This window comes from Maylandia zebra, linkage group LG16 (genome assembly GCF_041146795.1).
Source record: "Maylandia zebra isolate NMK-2024a linkage group LG16, Mzebra_GT3a, whole genome shotgun sequence".
Lineage (NCBI taxonomy): Eukaryota > Metazoa > Chordata > Actinopteri > Cichliformes > Cichlidae > Maylandia > Maylandia zebra.
The window spans coordinates 25,080,931-25,099,698 of NC_135182.1; the positions used below are offsets into that span (position 1 = coordinate 25,080,931).

At 41.5% G+C, this 18,768-nt stretch overlaps 2 protein-coding genes across 4 annotated transcripts in view; both read right to left on the reverse strand.

Moving 5' to 3' along the window:
* LOC101484065 (E3 ubiquitin-protein ligase SH3RF3) overlaps window positions 1–18,768 on the reverse strand; it is a 115,779-nt gene that overhangs the window by 20,073 nt on the left and 76,938 nt on the right. For all 3 annotated transcript variants that reach the window (XM_004555544.4, XM_004555545.5, XM_004555543.4), the window contains exons 4-6: window positions 6,914–7,222; window positions 6,206–6,321; window positions 3,395–3,565 (exon numbers count right to left, since the gene is read on the reverse strand). In XM_004555544.4, the coding sequence (XP_004555601.1) occupies window positions 3,395–3,565; window positions 6,206–6,321; window positions 6,914–7,222 (596 nt within the window). The remainder of the gene's footprint in view (window positions 1–3,394; window positions 3,566–6,205; window positions 6,322–6,913; window positions 7,223–18,768) is intronic.
* Window positions 11,456–12,548, reverse strand: LOC143413027 (uncharacterized). The gene has a single exon (XM_076875159.1). It carries the CDS (start codon window positions 12,539–12,541, stop codon window positions 11,456–11,458), a length of 1,086 nt encoding a protein of 361 aa, XP_076731274.1. The 5' UTR covers window positions 12,542–12,548.

The following is an 18,768-nucleotide window of genomic DNA, read 5'->3' on the forward strand; positions in this document are numbered from 1 at the left end:
CATATTATCAGAAATTAATTGCATTCAAATGCAAATGTGATCCCATTCAGATTTAAACTGATAGACTGGTAGCAGATTGATAGTGAATGCAGTTTTATCTTATTGCATCAAAGTCACTTTAAAGACAGCAGCTGACTACAAGTGGTTGCAGACCTGGTCCCTTTCTTTGAAGCAACCATTTCAAAGGCAACAAGACTTTAAGTTCATTGCACGCAGTCACAGTAATTTAGTCATGCTGCGGTCTCTAACCACTGCTTTCCCTAGTGAGACCGTAGCACAATGGGGAATATAACTGAAAAAACAAACATCATATCATACTTAATAAGCGACCGAGACAATAAACTCATCAGGAGTTATGTTAAATGTTAATTATGAGCCAGTACTGAATCCAAAATTAAAATTTGCAAGCTTCCCTGTCAGTACTATTACCCTCTGTCAAAGTGAAAAATTCCAGTACTATTATCTGACCGGTGGATCAGCACGAGAAAGTGTCCTGCTGTAACATATATGGCGTTGCAGACTGCTCATGTTTCTGTCTGCAGAGTGCTGAATGGCAGAACAGTGAGCTGAACATTATTGACGCAGCGGTATTCACACACTTATGGTTGCCCATCGACTTCCCGTCAGACACATACAGAGTTATGGCTTTCTCTCCCTGTGTGTGTTTTTGCCAAAAGAAACTGCAAAGTTATCCACTGTTTCTTCGACACACTAAATTCAACTGCTTAAAGTGTGTGCTGGGTTTAACTCAGGTCTTTTAGCAGGCGTTTTTGGCCTTACTTATGAGTAAGTTTGAAGATTTCATACAAAAGAGGATTTTTTTCCCCCCAGTATGAGTTCAAGATCGGAAATGAATCCGGCAACACAACAATCAAAAGGCTTCTTGGGAGTCTTATGTTTAATCACATGCATTTGTTATGTATACTCACGGTTTGCATTAACCAGGATAATGAATTCCACAACAAATATGCAAATATTCAAAGTGAAATTTAAATTTGCCAGAATGGGCCACCTGTGTAGCTCTAAAATAAACATGCATTTATGTGTTTGATCAAGTCAGTGTGTTTCTGTGTGCATATCTTTGGCAGCTTCTCATTATCATACTGAGAAATTTCTGAGCTGCACTGCAGACAAAGGGGGGTGGGGGGTAGGGGGGGGTGTAAGGAGGGAGGAAGGCAGAGAGGGAGAGAGTATGCTTGCGTAAAAATAACAAATTGCCTCTCATTTGATTACTCGCCCATCCTGTCTTTCTCTCTTTCTCTCTTCTTGGGATTGCATAATTGCAAAATGTGAAGCAGCCATTCATATCCACTGGAGAAGGACACCTGCTGTTTTTGCACCCGTTTCATGTCTTTGTATCATTTTCTTTTGCTTTCTCTTCCTTCTTCTCTCTCCTGCTCCTCCTCCTCACTCTGTCAATTTCTCTTTCAGCCATCTTCTGTTTGAATTTCTTTCCATAATTCACGCCCTTCTTCACCTTTTCCTTTGTCAAACCCATTCTATTCCCTTTCAACCGTTTTCTTCTCCTCTCACATTTTGCTTCCCTTCATTCGCTTTCCCTGTTTATCCTGCATAGCCTCATCATGCTCTCCAGCTTCTCATTACCTTCCTCTCTCTCATTTTTTTGGCTCTCTTTTCTTCCATTACTGTTACTGTGCCTTGCTTTCATTTTCTTCTCTCCTTTTTCTTGACTGCATCATGGAGCGGAATACAGATGAGATATAAAGCAACTGAAAACGTTTTAATGCATATGGGAATAATGAGGGTAATTAAGTTGCAAAATATTTCAGCACACCATTTTTACTGGTTTATTTGTTTTGGACAGCTACGAGAAGTAGCTGTACTACTAAGTAACGACGAGGATGGTAATTATAATAATGACGACAGTCGCAATGATCTACGGTGAGGCTGCGGAAGCCAAACACTAGAACGGCAGAGCCAGCAGTGTCGGACTGGTTAAATTTTATGATGTATTTAATTTAATCTTCATGTAACAACATTGAATTGATTAAGAATGGATTAGATCAAGATTAAGACATTTTTGCACTACACTTTGTTTCTTCTTGTCTTCACAGCAATATACAGTTTCGCTCCTAGCAATGGCTTCCCAGATCATACTTCTGGTAAATGTGCTGGCTCGACCTAATCATTTTGGTGGTTTTTGTAGCCACGTTGGAGATAATATGCACAGATTGCACCTTTCTCCAACTAAAGCCCCCCAAAATTACCTTTTTGGGTGTGCCTTTGTGACGAGAGGCAGCCTGAGTGCAGAAAAACACATGTGCAATTGCCATGCCATAATACCGGGCAAATTGCACATTTCAGTCTGCAACTAAGTAATGACTGCAAAAAAATTACACAGTAAATTACAACAACTATGTTGATGCTACCATTCACATTGCCTTTGTGAGAGGACAAAATTGGGGTGTGCGTCTGATTTGATTGCAATGCTGGGTACATTAAAAAAAATAAGAGGGCAAAAAGGCTTTAACAGGGCATAAAGAGATTAAAAATTTAACTCATGTGCCCTCTGCTTATACTGTGGAGAAATTCAGTTGAACTTACTTGTCCATCTTCGGTGAACGGGATTAACTGTACTCTAAGCTTCATCACCACAGCTGATATGATTGGCAGTCATAATAAGAGCTAGTGGAATTCTCTAAAAGCTAAGGTGCTTTAATTGTACCTTTATTACTTCTTTAAGGCCCAGCATAACTAAGACTAATTCAAAAATCAAACATAATGCACCATTTGGGTGTTCGTGAAAACAAGCCATCACCAGGTAAATGACCACTTTTACCAATATGTTGAACCCACAAGTGCACTATAAACTTTATGCTGTCATAAAATCTGCTTGTTAAGTAATTGTTGTCTTGTATGCAGCTCTTTGTACTGTGGATTTAGAAAAGATTATAGGCTCTATTAAATTGATGAAAGTGAAGTTGATGTAGCACAGCATAAGATACTTTTATTGCCTTTTACTTCAGTCACAGAAGCTGAAAGCCTTGCCTTAATAAAGGCTAGACTTCAAATGGATTTTCCACTCAGCAGGAAGAGAAAATATAAATGGACACAAGGGTGAGTATCAAGTCTCGATGTGACAACCATTTCATTTCACTTTACTGTTTTGCTTTTCAGCTTTGGTAATGAAGTAAAAATGCTCAGTGTGGGGTCCCAGTTTATTTAGCTTACATCAAACAACAAGGTAAGAACACCCGGGGTGGGTATCTCTGTTATCTGTCTTCAGAACACTGTAGTTTTACCACAGCAGACAAGTGGATGGATGGACACATCTCAACAACATCTGTCATTGCATAACTAAGTTGCCAAGTGTTTATGCACTGGTAGTTCTTTCACTATTTAACCACATGCATGCAGTACTTTCCGCTCTCACCTGGACACAGGAGTGACATAGTTTCCCGGGAAGACGCCAGAGGCAGCAGTTCTCAGTGACGTGCCTTTGAACCATCCGTCTTGACACTTCTCTGTCACCCGATACATCTCCCCTTTTCTAAGCTCCAGCTCGTCAGCCTTCTGGGGTTTGTAGGCATATAATGCCAGGTATCTGAGAAAGAAAAGTGACAAGCTGCATTGCAAAAGCGAGTCATATAATAACAATATTTAACTCTAAAGGAAATCTTGAACAACTGTTCACCTAATTATAAACTCCCACTGGACATCTTCTTCTTAAAGCATGCATGTGGATTACTCCGAGTGAACAGCAGCAATTCAATCTTTTAATAAGGCAGTGCTGTTTGGTCCTTCCACTATAAATCCCCTGTTTTTGCTGTATATTTCATGTCTGTGTATTACTGTCTCCTTTAGAAATAGAGGGAAGGAGTGGGACTGCAAACACGAACAGTTGTCAACTACTGGTTTAAGTGAGACTATGATTATCACCCTAACACTGCAAATAAATATATACATGTACAGCATGTATAATGTTTTACTCCAAAAGTTGATTCTGTTCATCTGGATGTAGCGTTTTCAGTGGGAGAAACATTTCATCACTCATCCAAGTGACTTCTTCAGTCTCAGCTGACTGCAGGTTTCCCCAGTCTTATAAATAGTGCATTTTATGAAGGAACTGAACTCCCAGCCCATTGTTCCTTCAGTGGTGCTAGTTTCAGTCATTATGTAAATGCATCGTCAATGTTTTACCTTTACTTATCCACTAATGTGTCTAAGAATTAATTCTGTAATGCAGTTGTACAGTTGTTGAATACTAAATAAGAAAGAATATATTTAGACAGATCTTACAATAGCTTCAATTTACTGTTATGACAATTTGAACTATAAGACAACAAAAACACTGTTAAAAAAAAGAAAACATCAAAAGACGTAACACCTTTTTTGCATACTTCCTATTTTTACAGGACAACACTTTTTTTCTGTCTGAAGGACCAGTGTGACCACTAGAGGTGAATGGTACACTTTGCCATACGTGTCTTGGTTTATGTGTTTACACACACATTTATTGATCAGTGTAGTATTTTGAAATGTCCTTAATGTGACTGTATATTGAGTTTTGTGGGTTCCACAACTACTACATATACATGATATCCCGGTACCGGTGCTGGAGTGCACTCATAGTTGTGTGGTGCCAGATTCCAACAGAAGACGATAATACCAGAAAGTAAACAAGTACTATATATGCTGCCTTCCCATTTCCATGGTAACAGATGTAGGGACTGTCTTCAGTCTCCCCATGGCAACAGGAACAGTTGCCAGGTCAAGAGGAAAACGTCCGACCTCATCAGTAGTATGAACTCACTCCGGATGCACGTGTGCATATTGTGTGTGTGTTTGTGTGTGTGCGTGAGAGAGCGCACGTCTGAGTGTGTACCTACTACTTGGAAAGTGATATTATTAAATCTGACAATGTTGCTGTATTTGGCTCACATCCTGCAGGAAGGACACCGGTTAATAGTAAACAGCACACACACAGGCCATCGCACACACGCGCATACACACACGCGAACTTCTACTTCTATACAAGTGAAGATCTTCACTGGTGTAATGTTGTTCTTGGCACAAATGTATGGGTTTCTTTTTTAACACAATGTCTCTGTTATTTGTTTGAAGAATGATTTATAGTAATAATAAAACAAACAAGCAGATACAAATAAATCCTACAAAATAATACAATAAAAAAAACAAAACCCCTAAATGTCCCAATTCCCAAACACTGACACTTTAAAAGTTATACCAAAGTAAACACTTTTGCTGTGGTTTACACTAAATAGTCAGTTTTTCTGTTCGAGCCCAAAGCTTTAGAAATTCAAACTTTTACAAATCTCTTTTTTTTACCCTGAAAAAATAACGCTATTATCTTTTTGTAATTTGAAAGAATATTGAGTTTCATTAATGTCTGTCCATTGTTATTATACCATAGTTCTAATTCTAACCTTGTATGGCGCGCAGACTAAGCAGGTGTCCTCACTTTCCAAAAATATCCACACCCTCAAGGTCTCACTCTCAAAATTGGTCCATGCAGCAATGGAAGCACAAGAGAACAATCACATGCTCACCTTGAAGAGACCTTTATTTTCCTAGTTAATTTGTTTGTAGGTTAGTTATGTGGTAAAACTAGGTTAGCAGTGGCACTTCCCCAGGACTGCTGACCACCTAAATTTTCCAAAGGATTCAATGTAGTTTTTTGTGTTTGTGTAAAGCTAAAGTCTCCAACTGCAGCAATAAATTACTTTATCATGCACATCCTAATGCATAACACCTCTTTATGTTGCAATGCATGCAATGTTAGTGTGATAGTCATAGTCTCACTTTTTATGTCATAATCTTTATGACAGAAATCTTTTTTGTGTGCATCTCTCATCCCTCTTAACATGGTCATTTTAATGAAATAACAAAAACCTGTACAGTAAAATGCTGTTAAGAGCCTTGTTACGAAACACTGACGTAAGCATCGCACAAGTGAGGAAATAGCATAACAGAGGTGCAATTTTCCTGTCTGGGGAGAATTTCATCATTGACCAGTGGAGGAGCGAATGTGCAGAGGTGGTGGAACACGGCCAATATCTCAGAGCACAACAAAGGAAATATTTTTAACGCTGCCAACAGGCGGCTTGTGAAATCAAGCTTGGATCTGAGTCGCACGTATGCTGTGATAAACAGAATGGGCAGGTGGAAAAAAGAGAAAAGAAAGTCACAGCTGGGTGAACTCACAGCACTGAGGCATACTCACATGTTGAGTGGGAGCTGAACCTTGGCATGGGCCAGCAGCTCAGAGGTTATGGATGCCACTTTGGGGGGCACCAGCACCCCTGCCGAGGAGGGAGAGGGACCTGGGGGAGACGCATCCTAAAGAAATGCAGAAAGATATACAATGAAAATGCCTACAACCCACATGCAGATTTACAGTATACATGCTGGGTATTATTCACAGAATACAAACTGAACCCACGTCTAAATACAACCAGAGGCAGTATTTGCAAGAGCAATGCGTCTCTAGTGAAATGCTGTAAATAAGAGGAATGATTTTATTTACATGGAACTGGACGAGTAGGTGATTGGGGAATAAGTTATTAAATCTAGAGTAACAGGGTGACTGAAGTGAACTCTGGTTTGTGAAATGCAAGCAATGCCTTAGAGGTGAAACCAAGGAATCAGCAGGGGCAATACACTGGCTGATATTAGTTCCCCGCAGATATATTACATGCCAAGCAACGTATTTGTTGACTGCTGTTTAACTAGAAAATGCACAAAAAATCCAAGTGATTTTCACTATACACTTTTTAAATACAAAACAAGCATAGTACTTGTACATAATGGGGCCACATTACATCTAATCAAGTATTTTCTTATGCTCAAACAAACTGATTTTCCCTGATATAAAAGATCTGCTGCGTTCTGTAATTATGGGGTCTGTGTACATCACAGCGTTCGCATGCACCTGGATGCGTGCAGCCGCTCTGGGGTCAGAGGAGCTGATGAGGACTGGGTGGGAGATCTCCATGCTGTGTCTGTTGTTGAGCTGGGCAGCCCTCTGGCTGACGGATAGAGCGGTAAACGAATGGCGCTTCTTGGCGTTCTTCTTTCCTTCGCCTCTCCGATGGCCAAAGCCGTTTCCATTAGACGGGGACGCGCTTGGGGAGGGCCCGGAAGAGCAGGGGCCCAACGGGGCCGGCTCAGAGCTCGGACCCGGTGCATTAGCTGGTATAGGTTTGTCAATCTCCATCAACTGCTTGGCTGTTTCATTTAACTGCGAGGAGAGCAGAGGAGAGGAGAGGGGGAGGGAACTATGAGAGAGAAGACGTTCAGGTGTTCGATTTCAGACCTGAGTGGTTCAAGTACATCTCCAGTACATTCAAGTGTGTTTGTGTGGCTCTCTTGCTGCTTGTTCTTGCTGGCAGCTTTTCAGACCAGCAGCACAAGAATCATCACTTACAACAGCAGGTCTGGTGAGACTCCCTCTGTGTAACACTTTGACAGTAGCTCAAACACACAGATACTCAAATAACCCACAGAAAGGTGAGCATTCACTTTGCTTGCCAGAGTTTACTCCTTTTCTTCTCACCAATAGATGGTCTTGTACATGTTTCAAACATTTACAGAGTATTTCCAGGAAAAACATTTTTTTTTGGGGGGGGGAAGACACAATCAGCCTGATTCACTAAACAGGGGACTGACCTGCAGAGTGTGGGGGCCACCTCCAAATAGCGCTCATAGGTGTCGTTAGCTGGGTGATTTACAAAAGCTGTGTTGTTTTCTAAACAGGTGCAGTCGGCTCATTTCAATATAAAGCACAAAAAATGAGACATGCTGCTTTTTGGTGTTAAATATTGGAACAATTAGCAGGAAATTATGTGCACAGTAAATCACTTACTTTGCTCTATTGATTTAAAAATTATCCTCCCTATAATTTGCACCTTGAAAAAGGAATTCCCAGAAATACGTATACAACACTGTCAGGGACCAAGCAGTAAAGCATAAAGGACACCGGTGGTTTTAATTCAAAAAACGGGTTTTATTGACCCAAAAATATGAAAATATATTTAACAAAGCCAAAACTTAAACAGGCAGACCAATAAAAGAGGTCACCTCAACAGACTAAACTCAAGATAATAATTAACAAAACCTCAAACAAACATATGGTAAACTGACCTGCTGAAATGACACACAGGGGGACTTAAATACTGGTTTAGCTAAACCAAATGACACACACGGGGGAAAACAAGATGGCTGCCATATAACCAACTAATACAAAACATTTAAACAAACATGAAACACCCCCCAGGCAATGAAGCATGTGGTGCAATCCAATTAGGCTGTCAGCAGTACTTCAGGTCTCCCAGCCCTTTGCCACACCTTTTGCCAGACAGGAGGAGACACCAACCCCCAGGTAACTCAAACAAAGAAAGATGTATTAATATAACATAAAACAGAACTTTGACCTTGCAAGGTTAATATGTGTGCACGCCATATAAACATTGGAAGGTGTGATGGAAAAATGAATACATTTAATAAAGAAACGATATTGAACAATAAATAGAATATTTTAAAGTAGTGACTGTAAATTAAACTAAAGTGAATCAACGGGTGATGAGGTGTGGAGCTTACCATGTGTGGCATGCCATCACACACCTCCCCTCTTCAGAGCTGGAACAGCGAGAGAGATAGTCAGCAGTAAGGTTCTCCTTGCCTGGTACGTGGTGGACAGTGAATTGGAATGGCTGTAAGGCCAGGTACCAGCGGGTAATTCGCCCATTTGTGTCCTTCATCTGCTCAAGCCACTGTAGTGCTTTGTGATCAGTTTCCAAGGTGAAGTCTCTTCCCAGTAGATAGTAGCGGAAGGAGTCCAGGGCCCACTTGATCGCTAAGGTCTCCTTCTCTACTGTGGAATACCGAACTTCCCGTGGAAACAGTTTCCGGCTGATGTAAGCCACTGGATGGCGGCCTTCCATGGTTTCCTGAAGGAGGACAGCTCCCAGACCCCGATCTGAAGCATCAGTCTGTAATATGAATGGTTCATCAAAGTTGGGACTGTACAAAACCGGTTGCTTACTTAGTGACTGTTGTATGTCATGAAACGCTGCCACTGCCTCCTCTGTCCACTGGATGTAATTGGGGGAACGTGATCCCGTCAGGTCTGTGAGCAGAGCTGCCCTGTTGGAGAACTGAGGGATGAAACGACGGTAGAAACCTGCCATGCCCAAAAAGGATCTCAGCTGCTTCCTTGTTTGGGGCAGGGGGGATGATTCCATGGCCTCGATTTTGCTGACTTGTGGCCTGATAACCCCCTTGCCGATGACATGGCCCAGGTATTCTGTCTCAGCAGCGGCGAAAACACACTTTGACGGATTCACCGTCAACCCAGCTGAGTGCAGGTGGTCCAGAACAGTTCGCAGGTGTTCCACATGCTCCTCCCAGGTGTTGCTGTGGATAACAATATCATCCAAGTAAGCAGCAGCAAAGTCAGAGCAGTCATGTAATACCTGATCCATCAGCCATTGGAAAGTTGCTGGAGCTCCATGTAGTCCAAATGGCAAGACTGTAAATTGGAAGAGCCCCCATGGTGTTCTGAATGCTGTGAACTCTCTGGACCGTTGAGTGAGTGGGACCTGCCAGTAACCCTTACACAGATCTATTGTGGTCAGGTACCTTGCTTTTCCCAGACGTTCAAGTAGATCATCAATTCTTGGTGTCGGGTAGGAGTCAAACATGGATATGGAGTTCAGGTACCTGAAATCAATGCCGAACCTCATACTCTCATCCTTTTTGGGTACCAAGACCACAGGGTTGCACCATTCACTCTTAGATCTTTCAATGATCCCTAGAGATAGCATCAAATCGATTTCCTTCTTCAATGAAGGCAGCAGACGTTCTGGGATCCTGTAACTTAATCGTCTCACAGAGGCACCTTCTCGTACCACAATATCATGTTCGACAATGTCAGTTCTCCCTGGATTCTCTTGAAAGACTGCTGATTTACACATTTCTCTCACCTGCTGCTGCTTGTCCTCTGGGAGATGGCTGAGATCATAATCTAGAGAGCCAGCAGGTGGTAGATATTGCTCATCTGCTTCATCTTCTTCAGGCACTCGCCGTATGAGCATTGCATCCGCCTTGTGTTCAATACGCTCCACCCACTCCTTCAGAAGGTTTATATGCAAGACCTTGCTGGAGCACAACTGCCCTGGGGTGGACACCTCATATGTGGTGGGTCCCAGCTTCCTCATGACTTCAAATGGCCCCTGCCACTTTGCCAACAATTTGTTGTTGTCACTGGGGAGGAGCACGAGCACCTTTTGTCCTGGCTCAAACGCACGCTGACGAGCAGATTTATCATACCAAGACTTCTGCTGCTGCTGGGCCTCCACCATATGTGATTGAGCAAGTTCACCCATTTTCTCCAACCGTTCTCTCATCTGAATGACATAAGACAAAATGTTCTTGGATCCCCCCTCCACCTTGTCTCCCTCCCAAATCTCCTTTAACAGAGTTAGAGGGCCACGAACCTCATAACCATACAACAGCTCAAAAGGTGAAAAACCTGTGGAGGCTTGGGGGACTTCTCTATAAGCAAAGAGTAGATATGGCAGCCATTGATCCCAATCGTTACCACTGTCGTTGACAAACTTCCTGAGCATCTGTTTCAATGTCTGGTTAAACCGTTCTGTCAGCCCATCAGTTTGAGGGTGGTATGGTGAAGTTCTCAGACTCCGGATGCCCAACAACTGATAAACTTGCTTTAACAGAGTAGACATGAAGTTAGTGCCTTGATCAGTTAGTATTTCTCGTGGAAACCCAACTCTTGCAAAGAACTGCACTAAACAAAATGCAATGGGCTTGGCCTTTATAGATTTTAAACACCTCAGGATTTTTTGTGGCATAATCTGTTACAACAAGCATGTAACGATTTCCTGCTTTGCTCCTCTCAACAGGCCCTACAATATCCATTCCAAGACGCTCAAAAGGAGTGCCGATGACAGGGAGAGGTTGGAGTGGAGCTCTATGGGGGATTTTAGCAGATGTTATCTGACACTGTGGGCAACTTTTACAAAACTGAGCCACATCTTTGCTAAGACCAGGCCAGTAGAAATGATGTTTGATGCGAGCTGTGGTCTTGTGTTTACCAAGGTGGCCAGCCCACGGAATAGAATGCCCTAAGGTGAGAATGGCGTTTCTAACCTTCTGGGGAACCACCAGCTGCAGCACCGACCCCTGCTGACGATAGAGAATGTCATTTTGCAAGATGTACTCACTGTTAACCTGCTCCACTCCAGGTTCCTTTTCTTTGGCCTTCCGGAAAAGAGATATTAAAGATTGATCAGATTTTTGGAGTTCAGCAATTTCAGTTGGAATATTAAACCCTAGGGGTGACGGTGTTGGCTCAGCGTCTGTTAGTGTATCCACAGGTGAAAATTTGAATTTCTCCTGCCTTCTTTGTCTGCGGGTCTTCCGTGGCTTCACCACAGTTGTCTCAAACTCCTCATTAAAAAAAAGGCAGGGCACTCAGGGTCTCAGAGTGGGTACTGACTTGCTTAGCCTGAGCTCTGGTAACAGCTACATTGCACTCCTCAGTCTGCTCAGACTCCAACAAATCAAAAAGCACAGGAAGGTCACGCCCTAACACGGCAGAGTAAGGCAAACTGTTCACAACACCCACATTCAGCAGATACATCTGGTCCTGAACTTTAATGTAGATGTCAGCTGTCGGATATCTTTTCTCATCTCCATGGACACAACAGATTGAAATTGTATCACTGGTGCGAACAATATTAGGTGGGGCAAAATCTGAGTGAATAAGAGACCGAGAACTGCCAGAGTCAAGAAGGGCATTGAGTAGAACCCCATTCACTTCAATCTGGCTCATTTTGATGGATTTGTCACTCTCCTGCTCAGGATCAGCATTAGAACGAGGAGCAAAACACATTTGCACCATTTTAGCAGAATTTCTTGGGCACATAGGTTTTGTATGGCCCTCTAATCCACAAAGATAACAAATGAGCTTCTTACCAGAGGCCTTTGGTGGTCTAATGGTAGACTGAGAGCTCTTACTGGTGCTTGTATTTGCTGAATCCAGATGGTTTTGCTGAGGTATCTTCCGGGTGTCCCTCGATACCTTCCATGCATTATGGCTCCATGCTTGCCCCTTCTTTCTGGCAGCAACAAAAACATCAGCTAACCGAGCCGCTTCCATTGCTGAACCAGGGTTGTGTTCTCTGATCCAAACCTGAAGCTCAGGAGATAACATTCTGAGAAACTGCTCCAAGATTATAGTTTCACCAATGTCATGAATAGTTTTACCCTTTGGCTGGATCCATTTCCCATAAAGCTCCTTCAGTCTCGCATATAGCTCACGAGGGCTTTCATCTGGTTGAACGTCCAGGGATCTGAATCTTTGCCTATATGTTTCAGGGTTAATGTCATATTTTGACAGAATAGCTGATTTCACTTTATCATAGTCTAATGAATCATCAATGTCCATGTGAACATAGGCACCTCTAGCTTTACCAGTAAGCAAGGGTATCAAATGAAAAACCCAATCTGACTTCTGCCATCGATAAGCTGTAGCCATACATTCAAATGTGATCAGGAAATGTTCAATATCATCAGCTTCAGTTAATCTTTCCAATCTGCCCTCTATTTGTAGGGGAAACTGAAATGCTGGTGAAATGGCTGGATTGGAATTAGTCATAACTGGTTCAGCCTGGGCCTGCTGAACAGAGGAAGAAGGATGAATATCAAACTCTAATGATTCAGAGCGAGCTTCTGCAGAATCTGATGGTGATGTTCTGACTTGGATTTCTGACTGCAAAAGTCTAAACTGATGTTGAAAGGCTTTAAATCGCTGTTCTTGTCGTGCATTTAACTCACTCTGTTTTGCATCCCGGATGTCCTGTTGTTCCATGTGAGCATGTAGCATATTGACTAGATCAGACAAAGTAGGCTCCTTTTCAACTCTCTCCACAACTTCAGTGACTCCTGAGGCTCCATTTTCCTCCTCTTCACAGGTTTGCTGAGCAGATCCCTTTTTCTTTTCATTCTTGCCACCACAATGCATTCTTCCTCCTCATGGGGAAAAAACAGAAGAAAGAAAAAAAAGAAAAAGAAAAAAGACCTGTGTCCAATACTGGATGATCCCACTGCTGCCACCAATTGTCAGGGACCAAGCAGTAAAGCATAAAGGACACCGGTGGTTTTAATTCAAAAAACGGGTTTTATTGACCCAAAAATATGAAAATATATTTAACAAAGCCAAAACTTAAACAGGCAGACCAATAAAAGAGGTCAACTCAACAGACTAAACTCAAGATAATAATTAACAAAACCTCAACCAAACATATGGTAAACTGACCTGCTGAAATGACACACAGGGGGACTTAAATACTGGTTTAGCTAAACCAAATGACACACATGGGGGAAAACAAGATGGCTGCCATATAACCAACTAATACAAAACATTTAAACAAACATGAAACACCCCCCAGGCAATGAAGCATGTGGTGCAATCCAATTAGGCTGTCAGCAGTACTTCAGGTCTCCCAGCCCTTTGCCACACCTTTTGCCAGACAGGAGGAGACACCAACCCCCAGGTAACTCAAACAAAGAAAGATGTATTAATATAACATAAAACAGAACTTTGACCTTGCAAGGTTAATATGTGTGCACGCCATATAAACATTGGAAGGTGTGATGGAAAAATGAATACATTTAATAAAGAAACGATATTGAACAATAAATAGAATATTTTAAAGTAGTGACTGTAAATTAAACTAAAGTGAATCAACGGGTGATGAGGTGTGGAGCTTACCATGTGTGGCATGCCATCACAAACACGGTTAGTGGCATAACCCCAGTTTCCACCTCTTACACGCAATCTTGACACTGCACTCTTTTGTAAATACCATTTTTCTGTTGTTTTGGTAAAACATCCTTTTAAGACATGGCAAAAATGAATGAATCCAAAGCCTCATTAACTGGGTGATTAAAAAAAAAGGTTGGCTCTGTGACTCTAACATCTGGTCAGAGCTCTGGATTTTAATAATGTGTCAATTTTATTTATTCATTTTTTTCAACCAGAAATCGATGAGAAAGAAACACCTACTTTATTTTTTTTAACTTTAAGGTAGAAGAGCTCACACTATCGGTGCAGGTTGTGGTCTGTTTACAGACAGTGTGATTTACCGGCAGAGGAGAAGATGCATCATTTTGTTGAGGTAAAGAAGGAAAATAATTCGAAAAAAATAAGCCAATAAATTACGAGTGCAAAGTATCAAATTCCAGGTTCCCTTACAGCTGATAAATAATTTTACTTATTAAATCCTGATTTATAACAGTTACACATGCGATACACTATATAATAGAAGTATTAGACGTCTAAATTATGGATCGCTGTGCTGGGAAAAAGCACCAGTATAGGAGGTAAAAGCACCTCTGTAAATCTAATCAATCTTGATTATTTGTGGTCAGGCACTGACCTGCAACAAGAAGTTTGTTGGTGTAGTCCTGATCATTGCCGTTTCCTACTGTACTCAGTATGCATCATATTATCAAGGAAAGAGCAAAATGTGTTTATCAACATAAAAAAGTAGTGAAAATATGAGAATGAGTGTTCCATAGAAATTGAATTATGTTATGTTATTATCTGTAATACTTACCAAGCGTTGGAAAACCCCCTATATGAACTAATCTGATTGTGTTTTCTGTGGACGTGAGCACATATTTGATTGCAAATGGGATTACTGAAAGGAACAATTTGTATTTTTTGACCACTATGGAGCTCTGAGGTAGTTTAAGCTGGGAGTGAAGTTGTTTTACTGTCACACGTTGCTTGTACAATCCAATTAGTCATCCAAGCAATCGTTACAAGAACCTGCCGCTCATTAATTCTTCTTACTCCGGTGCTTACGCTGCTTCTCTTTGTTACTGAATTATCTGTTGCTTGCAATTCAACCTCCCTTCGCCTCACTCAGACAGAAACCCTGCAGCTTTTACATAAATACTATATACGCATTATGACCTGAGTATTTCACTTTTGTTACCTCAGTGAAAGTCTAACATTTCCGCTTCACATTTTTCTTCAGTGTTAAGCAAGGGTCTTTAAAGTGCTGCCTGCAGGCCAATGGCAGCCCATTGTTACATGCTGTGCAGCCTGCAAGCATGCCAAAGAAAGACTGTACATGTACATGTAGTTCATCGGCACTTCATGCCAAATTAAGGTATGACTTGGCACAGAACAAGACCAAAGGAACAACTCCTTTCAATTTTAACTCTTGTATTCTAGTCATCAAAGCAGACTGAATATTTATAAGTTTGAAATATACAGCTGGGCTCAGAAATATCTATGAAGCAGTGAGTTTCTAACAATAAATGTCTGAACAGAGAGATGACATATAAGCTAACGCATCTGATACATTAACAGACATCATCAACTTTGGCATCCTCCAACAAATTCCCTGAGCAACCCCTGGAGAGATATGTGTGGTATATAAGTGTGTGTGTGTTGGAGAGAGAGACTCAGACAAAGTGTGTACAGGGCCGCCCTGTCTGGGTTCAGTGTTGGTGATGTTGCATTTCCATTTTAATAGATATGCTAATCAAAGCCAAATCATATGCTAATGAGCATGATGGATTGATGCTGCAGATATAACTCAGTTTGCTCTCATGAGGTTGACTAGAGGACACACACACACACACACACAGTCAGGAATTCATCCAACACTTTCACTAAGTGACTTACACAAACACATTCCAGTTACTGTCTGTGAATGCAACAACTGGATGGATACACAGACGCACATACATTTTCAGCTGTTCCACTGAAAATGGCGCATTAAATGACAGAGGGTGCATGTCGGTGTGTGTGTCTGTGCGTGTTTGAGTGAAAGTGACAGAGCCAGAGAAAAGAGAGCGAAGTTTTGATAGGCGCAGTTCTTCATTTGGTGCTTTTGGCTGAATGAAATCTCCAAGGTCATCTATTATGTGTTGAGCTAACTGTAACGTGTACCTTTTGGAGAGTCAGTTCCTCTCTAGGGGTAATACTGAGACTCGAGCTGATGAGCTGATATCTGCACTGCGAAAGGGTAAGCCAGCAGGACACTTGCATGTACTAGCACAAGCACACACACACACAGACACACACACACGCAGAGAACTGGTGGCAGACATGTGCCAACTTCCTTTTGCTGCAGGGATACATAAAAGTGGAAACTCTCCACAACAAAAACAGAACAAAACAAAGGAAGTCCCAATATGTCTCCTGTTACCATCATTAAACTTAAATCAGTCATTGTCATTTAGCACAAACTTATGCACACTGAGCTCACATCTACCTGAAACCACATCAGCTCCTTCAGCTCCTGCTGCAAACTTACACAACACAGACCAGCCCGCTCATTATATATCCACTCAAAGTCATGTCGGGTACAGTATATTCAAATGCAAAGCATATCTACTCCTTTACATCATCCACCCTACTGTTCTCAAACATTTAACCCCCCCAAAAAACCCAGGCACATCCAATAAATCCACCCAAACTTACCGAATCAAACGAATCACAAATTTAACGATACATTTCCTGCAGTCAGTAAAATTAGATAGTTTCTGTCCTCTTGTTTTAATTCTCTTTTCAATACAGTTGAGATTAGAAATAGAGACGTGGTGATGCAAACTCTTGCATAAGCTCTGAAAGACCTACAGACATTATCAGATAACACGTATATAATGAAAAATTAATTATTTTGGCATGGCTCTTAACACGTGAAATGTACTGACATGAAAAGATTAGAGCACCCGGCTCTGCACGGCTTCCCATGCAATTAAATGAATAGTTTAAAAGAATAGTGTCAAAAAATAACACCCTTTCCCTTTAGGGGAGATCTACTAATGCAGAGGGCCCCAACAAAAAACTCAAAGCTTTCTGGCAAAAAAAATGTTGATACAACTTTTGGTGCAAATTGGTGCAACATCAACCAGCAATGCAAGTGATCTGGAAGTGGTATTTACTTCATATCCAGTAGGGCTGCCACGATTTGTCGACTAGTCACGATTACGTCGACTATCAAAATCGTCGACGACTGATTTAATAGTCGACGCGTCGTTTGAAACTTTGTACGATCACAAAAGACGCAGGAATAAGTGGCAGGATTTAAGAGTGTAATAACGGACTGAAACAGAAGATGGCACCATTGCATGTACAAGGATGTCAGCTACCGTTAAACCCCGAAGAAGAAGAAGAAGAAGGAGAAGAAGAAGAAGCAGCTGTGTCCCAGAATTCATAGCGCGGCCCAGCGCAGTTTCCAACAATGGCGGCAGCTAGTTAGTTTTAATGTTACTCTTATTATTCTTTCTGGGTCACAAAATAAACGTTTAACATATTTTCAGGCGAGAATGTAGCTGTGCAAACCTCAAATATCTGCTCAGTTTATCAGGACACCACATATTTTCAAAAGCGCTCCGACGTTTTCGGAGACGTCTGTTACCCACTAGCTCGATAGCGAGCCGGGGGCTAGGCTCACTAGCGCCGTGAGAACACCGGACTCCCCGCAAATCGTTTTCAAACCCACCGCCGTCTTTCGCTACTCAGGTTAAATATATATGAGTCACTTAGATAACTTAAAATGTTATTGTTTGGCTTTTTTTTTTAGTATTTTATTTGTTCCTGAGTAAATCGGTTTGTCTGAGATTAAAGTTATAGTTTTTACACAGCTGAATAAACGTCAAGCAGACAGCTGATTATCAGAAGTGTGAGATGCTGGAGAATATACTCCAGTGTCCTGTTATATTTTAGAAAGCAAGGAGTTTATTAATCTTCACCGAAACAATCTGCAAATTGTCTTTATTTTTAGTTAGCACAGACCTTAAACACTTAAAGCTGTAAGCTAATGATAGTTATATAAGAGCAGATGCTGCTGGTGCAATAAGCTGTACGTTTTACGTCTAATGGATGATGATCTGATTAGTCGACTAATCGCAAAAATAATCGGTGACTAGTCGACTATCAAAATAATCGTTTGTGGCAGCCCTAATATCCAGTAGGGCAGACACACAGGGATCTTAGTATACTAAGTCAGCTCATGTCTGGCATTAGAATCTATCTCCGCACGGTTCTTGAGTAACCTATGATTGAACCTCACCTTCCCGCCTCTGTATGTGAAAACACAAGCATATTATTTCTGTTTGTCAAGCTCAAATAACAGAGTCACGCACAGGTCAACATTTGCAAATGCACACTCTATCTGTATAGTATAACAGACTTCAAGAACCAACCTCTTACCCACAATTATTTCCAAGCAAATCTAAACCAGCTGTGACCCTTTAATACAAGTACCCGAGATATTAAACACATCCACCTCAAACCGCTTCATTTTTACTAAACACTTTGACGACACCATTTTTAATTCACTCTAAGCTTCTTTTTAAAAAAATCTGCTTTCTGTTATCACAAAAAGTTACCACAAATCCCAGTAATATCTGTTAGAACCCAACAATATGATCTAAATGGGCTGTAATTTTTTCTTGAGCAAGCGGCCAACAGCCTTATGCAAAAACAAATAGCTAATGACAAGCTGTGGGTAATCAAGCAAGTGCAGGACTCTGCCAGACGCACTTCTGCTTTGCACCTGCAGTAGGCACGCCACTTGAGTAGAAGGTCCTTTTAAGTGGCTCGCAATGATGTAGCAACTGCAAAAACAATTTGCCCATATGTGGCTCACCCCACCTCTCAATGAGGTCTGAGTGATGGGATGTTATTGCATCTTTGTTGCATTAAAATCTGGAGCTGTCTACTTATGATTGGATCAC

What these genes read in the sequence shown, in the direction of transcription:
- LOC143413027 (XM_076875159.1), bottom strand. Translation starts at nt 12,541, where the DNA reads ATGGCTACAGCTTATCGATGGCAGAAGTCAGATTGGGTTTTTCATTTG.